The sequence below is a fragment of the Limanda limanda genome, chromosome 1, assembly GCF_963576545.1.
Source record: "Limanda limanda chromosome 1, fLimLim1.1, whole genome shotgun sequence".
NCBI lineage: Eukaryota > Metazoa > Chordata > Actinopteri > Pleuronectiformes > Pleuronectidae > Limanda > Limanda limanda.
In genome coordinates this window covers 30,137,659-30,157,254 of record NC_083636.1, presented here as the reverse complement: position 1 = coordinate 30,157,254, position 19,596 = coordinate 30,137,659, and the positions used below count along the sequence as shown (strand labels likewise).

The 19,596-nt window shown below is 42.9% G+C and overlaps 1 protein-coding gene across 1 annotated transcript; it reads left to right on the top strand.

Annotated features, from left to right (window-relative positions):
* The first annotated feature begins 2,728 nt into the window (after window positions 1-2,728).
* On the top strand, window positions 2,729-19,391 carry thbs4b (thrombospondin 4b). Its single transcript, XM_061073234.1, has 22 exons — window positions 2,729-2,807; window positions 6,980-7,177; window positions 7,688-7,938; window positions 8,043-8,145; window positions 8,286-8,368; window positions 8,478-8,529; window positions 8,659-8,810; window positions 9,674-9,811; window positions 11,420-11,497; window positions 11,589-11,741; window positions 11,854-11,958; window positions 12,047-12,154; window positions 12,698-12,857; window positions 14,105-14,223; window positions 14,605-14,657; window positions 14,865-15,058; window positions 16,270-16,448; window positions 17,231-17,279; window positions 17,393-17,589; window positions 17,726-17,898; window positions 18,485-18,624; window positions 19,333-19,391. Exons 1-22 carry the CDS (start codon window positions 2,729-2,731, stop codon window positions 19,389-19,391), a joined length of 2,823 nt encoding a protein of 940 aa, XP_060929217.1.
* Window positions 19,392-19,596: the final 205 nt, after the last annotated feature.

The window sequence follows — 19,596 nt, the reverse complement described above, 5'->3', positions numbered from 1 at the left end:
ACTTCAACAGGTAAAATGGCGCAGAGCTTGTAACACATCGCATCCCACAGAGTAATGAGGCAGTCCGGGCAGGAGCAGAGAGACGTATGCTCACCTCCAGCTGTGGTTTTATAAGTCTGTGTCCATTCCTCAAATACTATGCGACTGATGTAAGTCATTTTATGAAAGAACATCTTATGCGGTGAATTCAACTGTAATCTTCTCTGATTCGGAGAAGCTGCAGTTCGTTTGACATGAAACATTTACCCACACATTCATCATCAGGAAGATGATGAATTTTGCCAGAAAATATTAAATGAATGACAAAATGTGTGCTATTTGTGTACAAAGACTCAAAGGTGGTATAGAATGCGAACGATTGACATAACATAATTAATATATATATATAAATATTATTATCATAATGAATTAAACTATTGAGTAACACTATTATTCAGCCATCGCTTATGATGAGAACCAATCCCAGTTGACATTGGGCTGGAGGCGGTCACCAAGGTGTCACAGGACCTACATACAGAAACAAACAACCATTCACACTCACACCTATTTCCCAATGAACTTACAGTAACCCCAATCTGCATGTTTTTGGAATTTGGCTCTGGAGGTAGACAGGTCGTCCACTAAGCAGAAGGTTCGGTTAAATCCCAGTCTCCCAAGTCTGCATGCCAAAGTGTCCTTGGGCAAGAGTCCCAAATTGCTCCTGACGAAATTATGAGAAAATACTGCACATTGATGCACTGTATGAATGTGTGTGTGAGAGGTCATCAAGACTACAGAAGCTCTACAGACAGCATTTACTGTGGGAGGAAGCCCACACAGACACAGGGAGAACATGCCAACTCCAAACCATGACATACTCTTTATGGCAAAGCGTGTAAAACATTTCTGCACACCACGTCACTGACAGATAAATCCAATGACCACGATAAAATGATCTCACAATAACCCACCAATGTGTTTCTAATCAATTTCAAATGTTGAGTTTAGTTGAAGGAGGTGGATTCACAAAAAAAGCCAAACATATTAATGAATGAATCTCCTCTGTAGGGGGATTTGATGAGAATAAACACCGTTTATAAAATATTTGTGGGTATGTTTTTTTCTTTCTTGGATTACAATAATCTTTGTGTTGTTATTAATGCGCCACATGTTTCCTATTATGTACCTCTTATCTCTCAGTATGCCTTGTTTTCATTTTCGGCACAAAGGTTTTGAATAGCATTAACCTCAACTCTCTGTTATTATTCGAAGCATAAAGCCTGATTGTCAGGTCGGCTGTGTGTAACCTGGTAACGCAGTACATTTAGTTGTTGTTGGGGCGACAGCAATGCTATAATCGTTGTTGACTGCTCCCAGCTAACCATGTGAGTATCAGAGGCACAGGATTCGGTCGTATCAGTATCGTTGAATAAAAATAGTCGGGAGATGGTGTCAGACCCATTTGGGGATTTGGTTTTTATCTCCGAGCCAGCTGCAGCGCTCACTGTCTGACCTCATCGACCGCACCGTGATGTGATTCCGCCCAGGTCTACGATCCAACCGGCTGATGTGGTGCTATGAGCTCTCTGCCGCAGCTGCTGACCACGCACGGAGGTCTGTGGGACTCGCCGGGCTTCAGAACCAGAAAAAACGCCTGCGAAGGATCAGTCTGAAAAAAAATCAGATGGCAGATAAAACTCTGGGAGACCTTATCAGTGCACGGCGTATGAACGGAGCAGTGTTGTACAGACTAACCGCAAGGAACACCTGTGGTAGCTGTTTGGAAACTATGACTCATGTGCTTCTTGTTTCTATACAGCTTTGTTTACTTTTCTAACTAGGAAACATCTTAAATACCGATGTTTTTTTTTTCAAAGTAACTCGCCCACAGAAAATAGCTCGCTTGGCTCCGAAAGTAAGATGCAACAGGCAAAGAAAGAAGGAAAAACAAACATCATTAAGACCTAGGCAAACCCAACCAAATGTGTCGAGGTGCGTGGTGCCAGACATGCTGACGACCTGGAGGCCGTGCGAGCCAGCCGCCTGTCTGAGGCTCGGCTGGCTGGTTAACGCCGCTTGTTAAGGCGTAGGCTCATTTCCTGACTTTGCCCTGGGAAGGAAGGAGTACGCAAGGGCATATGGGAAAGGTGTTGCTTTTGATGCCTGGGAAGGAAAGTGCAAGTGTCTCGCACAGTGTGAAAAAGAAAAAACAAGCAGTCTAATTGCTGGAGGTGAGTGAGACATGTCCAGAAATGCAGCCCCTGAAGCCTGAACTCATGAGACAAAAATGTTTCCAGTTTGGGTCGAAACATGATTTCATCGGCCAGAGGATCAGAAGCTGCTCGTGTGCAGCACATTTGTGTAAGAGCCTGTGGGAACTGGCAGCAGCCGGTAGGAGCCAATGCAGTAGAGTTTCCCCCAGGTCACTCCTTCTCCACATGGGGCCATCTGAGGAAGGTTTTAAAAGCAGGTTCTGGCCCTGATGCTCCTCCCTCAGTAAGACTCCTGCAGTCCTCTCTCCACATCCACACACTCAATTCAGACACATATGCACACACAACACACACACACAAACTGTCAGCAGCCTCTAAGCTTAACATGACAGTCTCGCCTTGCTGCTAATTCAAAAAGAAGGGACACAAGCGCACCACTCGGGGCGGACGCAGACATACAGGAAACTGTCAGTGGGTCACGTTCAGATAAGTCACTGGAGGGGAGCTGCAGATCTGGGACCAGTTGAAGGGACAAAATGGGCTTGTTGGCGGCCCTGGTTCTGGCCTCACAGCTGTTGCTCCAACTGGGCTCACATGTGGAAGCCCAGGCTCTAGGTAAGTGATGTTTAAAGTGCTTTCATTTACTTTTCATATAAGTTATGTAAATATGATGAAAACTCTTACAAATTGTGTCAGATTGATTGTGGTTAAGTGATGCAGAGGAAGAAATACAAATCATATTTTCTTTTTTTTCTTATGGTTTTCTTCTTTTTTTACTCTCAGGATTTTGGTTCAATCCTCTCTGTGATGCAATCCTTCCTTTTCAGTGTGTGTCAAAAGAGATTTAATGGCAGCAGCACTGTGTATTTTACCACTCGAAATGCATAATGGATAAAGCAGACGCTGTGAAAGAGAATATGAAACGCAGATCCAGAAAACACAAAGGATTAGCCCCGGTGCGGGACAGTCTCAGGGGTACAAATAAAATAAAAGACTTTTTCCTTTTCTTTTACAAGACTAAAGAGTTTTAAAGCCACCGTCATTCTGCTGAAGGAATGTCACTCTGCTTTTTTTTACATCTATGCAGCTGCTTGATTCCTGCAGCTCAGGAGGTTCGGCTCTCTGCTTTGTATTAATCCAATTCAAAGTCCTCAGCTGGGTCACACACATGGGAATAATCAGAGATGATCTGGGTAAAATATTGAACTTTAAGTCACACAGTCTCTCTCTCTCTCTCTCTCTCTGACACACACCCACATCTGCACAGAAACTTGTTCAAGGTCACACACACACACACAAAGTGGAGCTGCAGCAGACTGTTGGAAATCTTGGTGTTTATAGTTTATCAGCTGCTCTCTAACCCCTCCACCCCCCTGACTAATGGCGTGCCTCTCGTGCACCATTAATCCCGACGATCTTTTCAGCAATAGCTACCTGATGTTTTGCGTGAAGCAGGTCCGGATTAATGGCGTTCATCATCTATCAATTTCCCTGGCAAATTACTTCTTGTCTGCATGACTGGAATTCGCCGTGGAGTGAAGCCAATTTAAAGCTGCGGGGGAAGCCGGGCACAGAGACAGGGACAGAGTGTGTCTTTAAAGAGCCCATCATTTATGTTTTCATGATATCAAATAACAACGTAAACACAATGTGACAATACGAGAGGGATCACTTGGTGGAGCAACAGAGGATTATCCCGTGAATCCACAGCTTTCTTTGGCTTTACAGCGAGTTGTATCTCGTTCTTTAGCTGCAACTTTACTGTTTTGGATCTCACAGCACTCACAGTGTTGTTGCAGCAGTTTTCATTTTCCGGCATTTAGCAGCTAAAGAGTTAATATTGAACTTCCAGTCTTCCAAAGACGTGACTCAAACAATGCATCTGAGAGCACAACATGATTATTATTACATTATTTCTCATCAAGAAACAAATTGGATCCCTTTTCCTTTCAGCTAGTTTACACATGGCTATTGCGAAAAACGTGACTTCACTGTTTATGTTAACTACTTGCTGATGTTGATTATGTCATTCCCTCAACACCGGTAATGGCCGACACGGTATCTCTCCAAACAGGAACCTGCGATAAATCAGTGTGTTCCACATACAAACCCTCTGTTATAGGATGAAACGATGAAAAATTCCAACCATTTGCACACTTTGGAGTAATCTGTAACCGTAACTGATTTATACTGCTGGTGTTAAGGAGAGGGCAAGACTGGATTACTTTATGGCTTCCAGCAGTTCGTTTTATGAAGCTTGAAATCGGAGGTTAATCAGGGGGTGAAAATGAGGCACTCTCTCAGGATCTGTGGTGTAAAACAACCCCCGACTCCCACAAAGGCCTCTGTCCAGAAGACTGCAGGACTGTGTGTTTTATATTAAAGTGTGTGTGTCTTTGTAATGTCATTGACTACACTACATTCTTACACACACTCACTCAAACACCCATGGGAGATCAGGGGCAACATCAGGAGCAATTTTGGGTTCAGACCATACAGTCTATGGTTTAGACACTTTGGATATGAAGACTAGAGAATCTGGGCTCTAGTCCCAGACCCGCTGCTCCTCTTGAGCCAATGTTAAAGTAGGTGAATTTATAAATTGTCATTGAATTTACCATAGACTGTATTTGAAGACGGACGACATGTCTCCACTTATGCCCCACTATAGAAATGAAGCCAAAATATCCCATACACAAAATAATGATAAGAACTACCTAAAATGAAAAGGATGACCTGCTACTATGGGGAACGCAGGGTTTATGACCTGTACTGAAACCAGCCACTAGGGGGCGATCAAGATACCTCACTTTTAGAAAGCTGTCTTGTCATATACAATCTAAGGAATTAACTGTTCGGAGGGTGTAGCTGGTATACACTATGCCGTAGCTTAACATGCACCCTACACACTACACTCTACAATACATGTTATGGCAACACAGCTTGCGACAACTGTGATTGGTCAGCTTGGCAGCACGTCTCGTCCAGTGGCCAGACAAGCACAGAAGAGTCATCCATCTCTGGGTGGTTCGATGGTTACATACAATTCGTTTCCATAAAAGTAACTGTTGTTCACCATTTATTAGCTCCAACTCCAGCATGATCCGCTCATTCACCACAATTTGAAGCACACACACAGAGTGACTAATGGTTTGGCGTTGACTCTTAACACCATCAAATGCTTGTATGGAAACGTTGGGGATTGGAGTGAGCTCGCAAAAATAGTTAACAAAGCCAGCATTTATCCGAAACCCGCAGAGATGGTTGCTGAACTAGATCAGATGTTAAATATGTAACAGTTTTTCATTAAAATGTCTAAACACGACCAGACCTGTGTTTTATATTTTGTTGACTTGTGGAACTTGTGGAACTATCCAAAAGGTTTCCCACAGTGTTCCCAGAAAAAAAAGAAAAATCCCAGAAAAATCGCCAATTTTATTCAAGGTGAAGGACGTTCCATTTTGTTCGGCTTTTAATTGCATCAAATACTTTACTCGTGGTTTTGTCCACAAACAAAGCACAAGAGGGGAAAACACACTGCTAGCCAGTTTCCCAGTCTGCAGTTTTTTCCCTTCCACTGTTTGTATTGGTTGCTCGTAATGAATCAGGGATTATTCATTGCTGTTTGCTGCCGAACGTAAATAAAACGTATGACCTGGGACACGTCAGGTCGATTTTTATCGGCAGTGGTGATAAAGACATCAACTCCAGTCACCCCATGCTGATTAGCAGTAGTGCAGCCTGTTTGTCAATCCCACGCAGGAGTATCAACCAGGCTTTACTCTTTTAACATGACGAGTGGAATGATTTTCATTTGTTCCCTTGTTTTGTTCACTTATGGACCGAAGCCAATTTAATGGAGCAATATGTTTCATTGAGTGAAAAACAGATCCATCTGTTTGTGCAGTACTTACCAGGTGATCTTGGCTGTTGTGAATACAAAAAACACTCATCCAATTTTTGGCGAACGCAATGTTGACAGGGTCGTGCGAGAGGGAATTTTCGCTAGCTTAGTCACATTTTACTGCACGCATTTTTAAAACCCCCGTGTTGTGGTGAAATACACCGAAACACACAAGGGACCTTGGTTTAAGAGAGAGAGAGAAAAGGAGGTAGAAGAAGGAAGAAGGGATCTCATCTGCAGATCATGCTTCACGATCTTGGCTGACAACGGCCAATCTGCAGGAGCATTTGGGAGCAATTTTGTTCCCTCGCGACAGAGGGCCTCTCAGACTGCTTTTCCGGGTACTTGTGTATTCATGATGTGTGCAGATGGTGGGACTAACGATTCACTGCACATCCTCTCATGGCCTGCCCAGCTCCCATGCTACTTTATTAAAGGAGGCCTATAAACATGAGCGCAAGTGTACAGCATTTCTCTGTCATTTCACTCCTGCTAAGTAGCCTGTCAGTGGATATGTCTGAAATCCGTCATACCTCTTTCAGTGAGCACAATGAATGAATAGTGGAAGAAGATTCACATTTATTTGTATGACCATGAAAATACAAGAGAAGTAAAGAAACCATACAACTAAAAGTCATACTACATAGCTTAGATTTCCTCAAAAGTCCTCCTCCCTGTGATTTCTTTGAGCTCCGTCTGCCAAGTTTGCTCTGACTGATTGCCACTGCGGCTCATAAGAGCAACAAACACTGGATCAACATCATCATCTTCTTGTTGACTCAGGATGTGTTTACTTTGCGGATGCAGGTTGTAAATATTCATATCTCATCATCCATTACTCATGTGCTTTACCGCTTGTCTCCTTCCCCATCCCCATCAACAGTCTATGATCTGCTCACCTCGCCTGATTGCCTGCCAGACCTGCTGCAGGGGGGTCTGGCCGAGCAAGGTGTGAACGAGGCTTTCATCCTGGCCACCTTCAAGCTGCAGCCCAAGACCGGCACCACCGTGTTCGGCCTGTACAACCCAAGGGACAACAGCAAGTACTTTGAGTTCACCGTGATGGGGAAGCTCAACAGAGGTAGGAGAGAATCAAAGAGGCTAAAGCTGCAACTACGACTTTTAAAGCTGCACTGGGGGTTGGCTTATGTGAATGGGGTCATGTAGTGATGAACCCACAGAGAATATAAGAAGGTTCCACAGTTCACCTATAGATCTGCAGGGTGTTTCAACGTTTCTGTTTTGGTTCACTCTCACCGGGATCATCAGCCTTGTTTCTAAAAAAAAAAAAAACTCCCAGGAGACCAAGTAATATTTCCCTCATTATAGGGAGGAGACCAAAACAGAGATAAAAGGAAAGAGAATATTATTCTTTGATTTTTTTTTTGAGGTGGCCACATTTGACACCACCAATAAAACAATGTTCAAAAGATTTTTTAAAAACTCCTGACTTTCCACTAGATCCCCTAGGAAGTTAGAGCTGTTAACATCTGAAGATTGTTGTAATTTAAATGAATTACCCTTTAAATGCAGCCTCAACTCATTCTCCTTTTTATCTCTTCTCCACTCCCCCTGCTTTGTCCCGTCATAGCTGTGTTACGCTACCTGCGGACCGACAAAAGGATGAGCTCAGTCACCTTCAACAACCTGGTGCTGGCGGACGGCCAACAACACCGACTGTTGTTCCACCTGAAGGGGATGCAGCAGCAGGGGCCAGGAGGGGTGGAGCTGCATCTGGACTGCAGGCTGGTGGAGACAATCAGGGATCTCCCCGCTGCCTTCCAGGGTTTGCCAGCAGGCTATGGTACGGTGGAGCTAAAGACCATGCAAACCCGAGACCAGGTGACCCATCACATCGAGTATTTCCACACAACAACGTTTCAGTATTGAATCGGCAGGTTTTCAAATGGCTGAATCGTCCACTTTTACTTGTTTTATTCAAACAGGAGAGCGTAGACGAGCTCAAGCTGGTGGTTGGAGACACTTTTGAGAATGTCGCTTCATTACAAGACTGCCATTTCCAACAAAGGGACTCGGTTCAAACTCTGGGTAAGAGTCTGTGTGTGGAGGTAAACTTCCACAGGGACTAATGATCCCCGGAAAACGATCACAGTGGTAGGAACAGAACAGCCAGTTGAGAACAGGCTCCTCTGCTCCAGTCAGACAAAATAACAGTCCCTTTCTTTTAGGGGTCAACACGAAGCAGCTGTCAAATCAAATGCTGGAGCTGACCAAGGTGGTAAGTGAGCTGAAAGACGTCCTCATTCAGCAGGTAAATATCCTTTTACAGTTCCTATGGGTCCCACTTAATTCCTGCTACCTCACCTCTGACCTCTCTGACAGCTGCATATAAACGTGTGTTTATGGCTGAACTTTTGTAGGTCAAGGAAACCTCATTTCTCAGAAACACCATCTCAGAGTGTCAGGCCTGTGGTAAGTTCATCTCCGAAAACCCAACATGTCTCTCACCAGTTAATATAATGCTTAATGGCTACTTCTGGATAGTCAACAAACTGGAACTGCAGACAGTAATACAAAATAATGTCCTCTGTCGATTCAAAGGCTTGGGTGGAACTGAGGTGGTGAAACCAAGGTGTGTCCCAGGTGTCTGTTTCCGTGACGATATGTGTATAGAGACAGCGGAAGGTGTGGAGTGCGGACCCTGTCCCGATGGTTACACCGGGGACGGTTACAACTGTGACGATGTGAACGAGGTAAAACTCAGTGTTTGTTTCTTCTCTTTAAATGTAAAATTCAGCATCAACTGCCACGAGGCAGCTGTGAGCTATGAGATATTGCAGTGTTGACAAAATGTTGAAGTAGAAACTAAGAACCAAAGCAAGAAACTGGGCCTTCAGGTCATGTTAGTATTTTTTCAGACTTTTATCCAAAAACGTCCCAAGAGAGAGGCGATAGTAAATGAGACAGTAGAGAGGTGGAATAAGATTCAACACTGGATTTGAACTGGGAACTGCGATCCCAATATATGGTAACATGCATCTGCAGGTCAACATGTTGCCCCATTATAGATGGTCTTAGTGTGTACGACAGGGCATTATCTGGTGCTACTCCATGGAACTATGAGCCTCCAAATTGGGGTCTAGGGTCTAGATGATTTGAATAATTCAGAACTGAGATTTTCCAGGTTTCAAGAAGTCTATGATAAAGTTTACGAAGTAATTTTGCTACTTTTTGGGGGAGTTAGGCAAAGAATGTGGCAATGAGATCATGCAACTGTCAAGCAAGATCTAGAGGCAGATGTTAATACGGTGTCATGGGTTTTGGAGACCTCAGCTGCAGGTGAAGGTAAAAGTTTGGTAACTTTGTGAAAGTTAAGGAATTACTCCTGCAGACGTAGGTCCTCATAAGGATGTAATACTCCAAGTATGTGCATGTGTTTGCCTGTCTGTCTTTTCGTGTTTGCGCTGACCTCTTTTCTAGGGGCCGGCCTCTTCAGCATTCCCTTTTTTGCATGTGTAAAAGTGTCATCAGACTTAAAAGCTTTTGGGGGGAGAAGCCCTGTGGGAGCCACATACATTTTGCAGCTTCAACAGAGCTCATGTCCTCCTTCCCACAGTGCCAGTTTAACCCCTGCTATCCCGACGTGAAGTGCGTCAACACCGCCCCGGGCTTCCGCTGCGACGCCTGTCCGCTGGGCTTCACCGGCCTGGCTGTGGAGGGTGTGGGGGTTCTGTACGCTCAGACCAACAAACAGGTAAAGGAGTGAATAGAGTTTGGAGGACAAACACACACACACACACACACACACACACACACACACACACACACACACACACACACACACACACACACACACACACACACACACACACACACACACAATCAGAACAGAATGAAAAAAACATGTATGCAAATGACAGTATGCATCAAAGAGAACATAGAACACCAAGGCTTATTGTAGAGAGAATACAGGGTTAGGGTTATTGTGTAATTATTTAAAATGATTAATAAGAATATATGTAATATTAACAAAATACTGTAAAAAATAATGACTTACTTCATAAGGTGCACCTACATACCTCAAAAATGGAAACTGTATTCCACGTTTACCGGTTAAAATATGTGAGTGTAGTCACACTTTGTGTTTAAGAGTGTTATAAACCACATTAGGTCCTGTTTTTTTATTAACAAGTAGCTGTTAAAATAATTATGGGGTGTAATAAAATGTTACTGGGAAACATGGCCAAAGCAAGACAATGAGGATATTACAATTATATTAGTTATGGTATAATTTACTGTGTTTCTAAAGTATGATCTTCTTATGAGCAGACACTTATTATTAAAGACACCCTCCAGACATATTTTAAGATATTAAAAATACTTGTTTCCCAGAAATGTACCATTTACTTGTTAAAATCTTATGAATAAATCTTCTCCTGCACCCTCATTGAAAAATCAAGAATCTGTGACAAATGCAAATACTTTCTACATTTCCATAAACATTTTCCAATGTTACTGAAAAGTCCAATGTCAGTGTTTGTGCAGTGGAGGATTCAAAGTAGTTGTTCACAGAGAATCGTCTCCTCTCAGCAGATTAATGTGAGAACTGTCGTCTGGCGTCAAACGGTGCACATACATTATCCTTCAGTGAAGGTCAAACATCCAAATGAAGTGACAATGAGCAAATCGTATTTTTGAGAGGAAAGGGGACTTAAATATATTGCATTGCTGCTGAGGAAGAAACCATTACGTTAAGCCTGGAATACTGGTATAAATGTATAGCTTTAAAATATTTAATAAACTATAAAGGCAAAAAATATGTTTTATACTAGATTTCTAAACCAATTATATAAAAAATAGCATGGTGGGCAATGCATTAACCCAACGAGATGTCACGTCAGCTTTCTAGATGTTTTACCAACTTTTCTTTCAAAGTTTACCGTCTGAAGACATGGCCTCCATAGTGCACCATTATCAGAACAAAGCACTGACAATGTGGGGGGAACCTCATCACAATGTAAATCTGGGGTTTATGGGATGTTAAATAAAGTGATTCCTTGTTAAAATAACTGCAAAGTAGGTATGGGGGCTGTAATGTGTTGGCTAATTAATTATTATGAGCCAGGTAGTTTAAAAAGTAAAGTGCAATGTATTTCTAGGTGGATCTTAAATCTACGTTGATAAGGCCCCATATATACAAAATATTTAATGTTTCAGAACAGCTACAACAGGTCTGAGCTCTGCTATTAAAGCTTTTAGGGTAATATGGACTCTTTTGTGTATTTTATGATATAACTATTACATAAATTGTCACATAAACAAACCTTTGGATGTGACATTCTTCTCATATTGCATAATTCAGATGTGTGACGACATTGATGAATGCAAAGGACCGAACAACGGAGGCTGCACCGCAAACTCAGTCTGTTCCAACTCTGTGGTAAGACTTCTGCAACACGCTGGGTCGATTGTTTCATTTGTGTGACTTTTCTTAAAGGAGCTCGTACATAACTGTGCTCATCCCCACACAGGGCTCCTACCAGTGCGGCACCTGCAAGACGGGCTTCACCGGAGACCAGCAGAAAGGCTGCAAGCCGGAGGTCAGCTGCGGCAACAGCCTGACCAACCCCTGCGACGTCAACGCCCAGTGCAGCGTAGAAAGGGACGGGTCCATCTCTTGTCTGGTAGGATTTCACACCCGCTCACACACTCTGATGTACTTCCTGTACACAGCTACACTCGATATATACATATGCTGCTGCCTGATTTCCTGAGGAGTTTCATTTGTCTTGTCAGTGTGGAATTGGCTGGGCAGGTAACGGGTACCTGTGCGGGAAGGACACTGACATTGATGGATACCCAGATGAGAAACTCAAATGCAAGGATTCAAGCTGCAGAAAGGTAAATGCAGAGCAGATTTTCAGCAAATACATCTTAGTCACGACTGAGGGTCTTCTTTTCATTCTCTCCCTGTAATGTCTCTCCATAGGATAACTGTATGTACATCCCTAACTCTGGTCAAGAAGACGCTGACAGGGACAGCCATGGAGACGCCTGTGATGATGATGCAGATGGTGATGGTATTCCAAACGAACAGGTTGGTGGAAATGTAAAACTCATGGGAGCACATCAGGGCGGAGCCAGGGGGGGGGGGGGTTCTGGCCCCAGCTGAAATTTCTAATTATATTTAATGATGTGTGGTTTTGAATTTAAGCTCTAGAGATAACAGTAAACATGGAATTACTTAAACATACTGTGTAAGCAGTTCTGCATAGAGGTTGGACGGATAATTGGCCCCTCTGTGTACATTGTGGCCCCCTTACGGCCACTGGAGCACACATTCACTGCAGCTATTGATATTTACTTCTCTATTAACTGATCAATATTTTAGTCTATAAAAAGTGAGATACTACGGCAAATGCAAATCATTCAGATTGCTTGATTTGTCTGACAACCAGTAAATACTATTTCCCTCTGGTCAAGGGACATGCTTTACACCATAATACACAAACTGCCCCAAAACGCAAGAGGAACCATTCTTTTTCCGGGACACAAATTTCCATAGATGACACAACAATTATTCACTGACACATTCTGTGATGGTGAGAATGAGACAGTTGTGTGTCTCTGTCCATCTCAGGACAACTGCTGGTTGAAGCCCAACGTGGACCAGAGGAACAGCGATAAGGACAGCCACGGGGACGCATGTGACAACTGTCGCCTGATGGAGAACCCCGACCAGAGGGACACAGACAGCGACGGCAAAGGGGACGCCTGCGATGAAGACATGGACGGAGATGGTATGTGGAGAAATTGCATCACTAACACAGTTATATAACCAGCATCTATGAAGGCCCTCAGTGTTACAACGTATTACTCTGTTCTCTCCTTCTCGTCTACACCCTGCTCCTTGGTTCAAGGCACTGATGCAGACAGATGTTTCATAGAAATTCACATCTTCCTAAATCCTATGGTATAAATATATCCCTGTGTAGTGGTGTGGATGCTCTCATAAGCCATCTGAGCCGTGAGAAACAGCAGTGCAAAAAGAAAATAGAAAAAGAAATCAAAGCCAGGCCCAGTGTGACCCTAGAGCGAACACAAAGCTTTGATCATTCACCAGTATGATTACACCTGAAAAACCTCCGCAGGAGAGAAGATAGGTTTTCCTCTGTCCTATCGCTCCTGCCTGACCTTTACGCCTTCGTGGTGCTGCTGCTGCCTCCCTGCGATCAACAGAAAACTGCTGCTAAACTCAAACTGGTGCTCAGCCGCATAGCAAGTGCAACAGCGCGGCCTAGTGGTGGACTTACAAACAACATGCTGTGAAATGAATCGGGTGTCAGGGCTTAGTATGGTAGTATAATGTCTCAAGTGTTTCCATGCGTTCACTGATCAAATATAGATTTAATCACTGAACTGATGAATATTTACAAGTTACTTGAATAAGAATCACACAGAACATCGGTATTAATACATAGACAGATTGATTTTAGTGATCAAACTTATCAGACTTAATATCGATATTAATTAAGTAAACACCCCATGACTGTATCAGTCTGTATCAGTCATGGGGTGATTTCATATTTGGCAACACCTAAACATATGGTTTGTTTGTAGCGCTGTCTGAAAGGAATTTTTGCATTGTCATTTAATATGTCAATTCTTTTCCTGATTAATTGATTATTTGTCTATAAAATGCCACCACCTAGTGAAAAGAAATATTTAGTTGACAGGGAAATAAGAGAAAGAAATCCACAGCTGGAAAATGTAAATCAGCAAATGCTTGGCATTTCTGGTGGGAACATTTACTCAAAAGATTAACTATCAAAAATGATTAATATTATGTCCTTCAATAAATTATCCTAGGGTTGGAAAGAAAACACTTTGTAAGCATTCGCTCTGTTTCCATTGCGAGAGCTACAGAATAAATTACAATAATGTCAGTTGGTTTTATGCTACAGTTGCATGACAACAATCTTTATCCACTGCTGTAAAAGGGACCGGACGTGACTTGATGCAAAATGACAGTAACTGTATCAATCAGGCCTGAAAAACATGCTGGACAACTGCCAGAGACTCCAGAACAGAGACCAGCGGGACCGAGACGGAGACGGAGTGGGGGACGCCTGTGACAGCTGCCCTGACATCTACAACCCAAACCAGGTCAGAGGGATGGACAGATAGAGAGAGATAGAGAGACAGATTGATAGATAGATAGATAGATAGATAGATAGATAGATAGATAGATAGATAGATAGATAGATAGATAGATAGATAGATAGATAGATAGATAGATAGATAGATAGATAGATAGATAGATAGATAGATAGATAGATAGATAGATAGATAGATAGATAGAGAGATAGAGAGATAGATAGATAGATAGATAGATAGATAGATAGATAGATAGATAGATAGATAGATAGATAGATAGATAGATAGATAGATCGATAGATCGATAGATCGATAGATAGATAGATAGATAGATAGATAAAGGTTGGATGTTTGGTTGGTTGGTAAGATGAACTCTCTGCTCTTCTTCAGTCTGATGTTGATAATGACCTGGTCGGAGATTCCTGCGACACAAACCAAGACAGGTACACACACACACTCACACTCACACTCACACTCACACACACACACACACACACACACACACACACACACACACACACACACACACACACACACACACACACAGTCTCTACATTATCGAACTTACATATATCAGATTTTTTTTCCTCCACTACTCCTGATACTCCAGCTTTCATTCACATTCTGTGATCATGTCCCTCCCCCTGTAGTGATGGCGACGGTCACCAGGACACCAAGGATAACTGCCCGTTCGTGATCAATAGCTCTCAGCTGGACACAGACAAAGACGGCCTGGGAGACGAGTGTGACGACGACGATGACAACGACGGCATCCCGGACATGATTCCACCGGGACCGGACAACTGTCGGCTGGTACCAAACCCTGACCAGACTGACGACAACAGTGAGTCTCAAACACACAGCACGTCCAAACGCCTCAAAATGACACAACATTCAGATCAACTGAAACGCAGCTTTTATTGCTCAGAGGTAATGTTCTTTTTTTACATCTCAGCATCCATATTCTCCCTGAAGTGCTCCTGATGGACCCATACATACAGTTTCTGGCCCCAATTTCACACCCAAGCAAAAGCAACCTTAGGGGCAGATCAAGTGGCAATTTCAATGTGGAAAAAAAAGCACTTATTTTTTGCCCCAGCACCCACCTGGCAATACTGTGACATTTAATGTTGGGAAAATGGGCTGTGAAGCAAGCGATAGAGAAGTGCCCACTGAAATCAAGTGTTGCAGGGGGAGGTCTGGTTGGTAATCAGGCAGCTCTGTGATGTGGAGAGGAAGAAGAGGAGGTCTGTATGACCAGCTGTGTCCCAAGGATATACAGTTCCTCTCACTCTGTGCCTCTAAACATGATGAAGAGATGTTGTTTTTGGCTTGGACAAAAATACAAAATATTTGTTTGAATGTTTTGGAGCTTAGACAAATGTATTCAGACTCCCACATGTTGGGTAAGACATCCATTCGTATGCTTTTTTCATGTGCCGGAATATATCAATAGAACATTGTGTCTTAAAAGTCCATTAGGACTGCAATACTACTATTTACTAATCCACTCCATCAACTAGCTTTAGAGCCCTACATAATATAGTACAAGATAAAAACAGGTTGGCATAACACCACCTAATGGGCCGGAGAGACTCCATCACAGCACATTCCACCATGGGCGAATGCAGCAGAGCAGTTTCTAATTCTGAACACACACTCACAGCAGGGTACAGAGCAGAGTGAGCTTCAATACAAAGTCCATCAAAACTGGAACACTTGCAACACACAGTAAAAAAACTTCTATGGTCACATTTTAAATATTCATTTTAGAAAAAGACATTCAGAAGTTTTCTCTGGGACGTTTTATATTCAGCCCTTGCAGTTCTGAAGCTTCTGGGCAAGGACACCGAGTTCCCCTGGAGAAGGCCGCCGTGACATTTTTGCTCAAGTTGGTCTGAAATCTGTTCATCTTTCCATGTGGAAAAGGATCTTGCTTGAAATTGAACAGAAGGCGCTAATCTAATATCTGTTCTTGTGCCTCAATCATGAAATAATGACTGTCTCATTTTCCTCAGAGCTTCAGAGGTTTAATGTCCCCGTCTTGTGCCTCAGATGACGGAGTTGGAGACATATGTGAGTCCGACTTTGACCAGGACAAAGTGATCGACAGGATTGACAACTGCCCCGAGAACGCTGAGGTCACCTTGACTGACTTCAGGGCCTATCAGACAGTGGTGCTGGACCCAGAGGGTGACGCCCAGATCGATCCCAACTGGGTCGTTTTGAACCAGGTGAGATTACTCAGTGTTAAAACTTTATTTAAAATTAATTTATAGGTCATATAAGGTGAAATCACAACTGGATTATCTTAAAGTTAAAGGAGCTATAATCAATATAGGCAATGTGTAATGTGAGGGTAATAGACTTTTAAAACAAGTGTCAGCTCATTGTTTCAATGTGCATCCCACAACTTTACTGTTTTTTTTTTCATTCACACCACTTACAGTGTCATTTCCAGCCACATCAAGCAGCTGTTTTCAGGAAATCAGCCTTAAAATCCCATTGTTAGACTATCTGCTCAGCACCAAACAGCAGAATGACACAGTTACTGTCTACCTGGTGAACATAGTGGAGCATTTAGCTGCTAAAGAGACAAATATTTATCTCAGGATGTGAGAAGAGAATAAAAACAAAAGAGAGTAATTATAATGTTGATATTAAACTGATCGATGTGTAAATAAGTGCCAGTTACTGAGTCACCACAAAGACTCTATACAAAGATGGGTGACATGACAGCCTTCCAGGAAGACAATATTTGAATAACTATTTAATTTGTTATTATATTTGATGTCATAAAAACGTTGGAGAAGCATCATCATTGACGGCAGAGACCGACTGAGGATTGATTGAGCGTGCTGCCCCCCAGTGGTCAAAACCCTGAGCTAAAAACGAAATGTTAAGCGCATGTACATCTCATTTTGATAGATCTACTATATAACTTATAATTATTTCAGCAAGATATGGCATCAAAGTGCAAGATTCCTTCTTAACAGCGTCCATCTTTGTCCCCCAGGGAATGGAAATAGTTCAGACCATGAATAGTGATCCAGGACTTGCTGTTGGTAAGATGTATTTCCTGTTTGAGTTTATTATCAATCATTAATTCACATAATGTTTCCAAAACTTATCCCAGTCTGACTATACATAATGTGATAATCATTCCCTCTGTTATCAGGCTACACTGCTTTCAGTGGAGTGGACTTTGAGGGGACGTTCCATGTGAATACAGTGACTGACGATGACTACGCCGGCTTCATCTTTGGCTACCAGGATTCCTCCTCCTTCTACGTGGTGATGTGGAAGCAGACCGAGCAAACCTACTGGCAGGCGACACCCTTCAGAGCTGTAGCCGAGCCCGGCATCCAACTCAAGGTGAAAGCACACAGCCAAAAAAAGTCACAACTCCCCCAGCTCCCACTATTTTTATCCATACTTTCTCCACTCCTGCCTTTCTATCTCATCTGTCTGCCTCCGCATCCCTCCTCACCTCTATGTGTCTGTGCGTCAGGCGGTGAAGTCTAGATCGGGCCCCGGGGAGCACTTAAGGAACTCGCTCTGGCACACGGGAGACACAAATGACCAGGTGCGTCTGCTGTGGAAGGACCCGAGAAATGTCGGCTGGAAGGACAAGGTGTCCTACCGCTGGTACCTGCAGCACCGCCCACAGGTCGGATACATCAGGTAGGACAAACAGCGCTCACATATCTATTTGTTCAGCTTGAAGCTGCAGCAGCCAATTAGCTTAGCTTTGCATGAAGACTGGAAACAATGCTCCATTTAAAGTTAAGACAATACCATCACATGTGAAGCTCAAATGAACTTACTTTATGAAGTTGGTTCAACCTGCAGTATGAAGCTTTTGCCTCCCTCTTGTGGCAGTGAGGGTAATAACACAAACTCTGTTGACTTGTGGTGCTCATGGCATAAACCTTGTATGTCCTTGATACCTTTCTGTTATAGACCGTACTCCTCCCTCTTATTTGGAGCATGAGAAACCTTTTTCTATACCCCTTGTGTCTATATCGTATTAATTTGGTGGCAGGAGGCAGGATTTATGAAATCTACTGCAGCCAGCCACCAGGGGGAAACGATTTGGCTTCACTTTAGAGGGAGCTTTCGTTCTGTCATCTTTATTAACAGTGAATGGTCAATACAGCTGCTCTCCTTTTGAGTCCTGGCCCTTGATGGTTGACCTAAAAGGCATAAAACCATTCAATAAGTGAACAACAGACGTAAAAATAAAAGATCCTCTGTTTTTTTTGTTCAGAGCTCGTTTTTATGAGGGAACTGAGCTGGTCGCTGACTCTGGAGTGACGATTGACACGACCATGAGAGGAGGACGGCTTGGCGTGTTCTGCTTCTCTCAAGAAAACATCATCTGGTCCAATCTGAAATACCGCTGCAATGGTGAGAGCGCTTCATCAAACCCATACATTATATCTGTCGTTATGTCTCTCCCATTCTCTTCCAAGCTTATCTTATAATTTTTGCGGATTTCAAGGCAGTTTTCTGTTCTCTTTTGAGGCGTCACTACAGGGTACTACAAAGTAATGTTTGCCAGTCCATAACTTTCATCCTGACTAAAATAGCATCTAGCAGATGGTTTGTCTTAAACATTCATCTTCCCCACAGGATGTGTCGTAATTATTGTGGTGATCTTTTAATTTTTCATCTAGCGCCATCATCTGGTCAAACTTTCAATTTGTCAAAAAGTTCACCCACAAAATGAATAAGGGTTCAATCGGCCACTGCTGTGCTAATCAGTATATGTAAGCATTCTATTATGATAAACTAATAAGCTGAACCTCTGTGCTAAACACCAGAATGCTAGCATTGCTTTTGAGCATATTATCCTGCTGATATTAGCATTCAGTTCCAGGCACCATGTAAATATAGACCCTCACGGAGCGTCAAGCCGGGCTGCAGTAGTCTTGACAATAACGCATAATGTTATTTCCCATATTGACCTCTATGACTTGTTTCTGGGAAGCGTCTGTATTATATTTTATCATGTTGCATGAGCACGACTGAAACTGTGAAGTGAAATTAGTTTGGCCTCTCTGTGCTGTTTGATATTGAGCTCGTCTCATGATACCCAACGTTTCATTTCCACAGACACCATCCCCGAGGACTTCCAGGAGTTCAGCACTCAGCACGGCACTGACTCACTCTAAAGTCATCACGAACATATGACACCAGAACTCCAATAGAAAGTGTGTGTGCGTGAGTGAGAGTGCGTGGGAGTGTGTGTGGGTGTGTGTCTGTCTATCTGTGTATTGATGTGTACAGTTTCTGTGCATTTATGACCACAAGTTTGTACTGTATGTGCATTTTATAACGTCTGTTCCCATCCTCCTGTTTAATCATCTCTTCAAGACT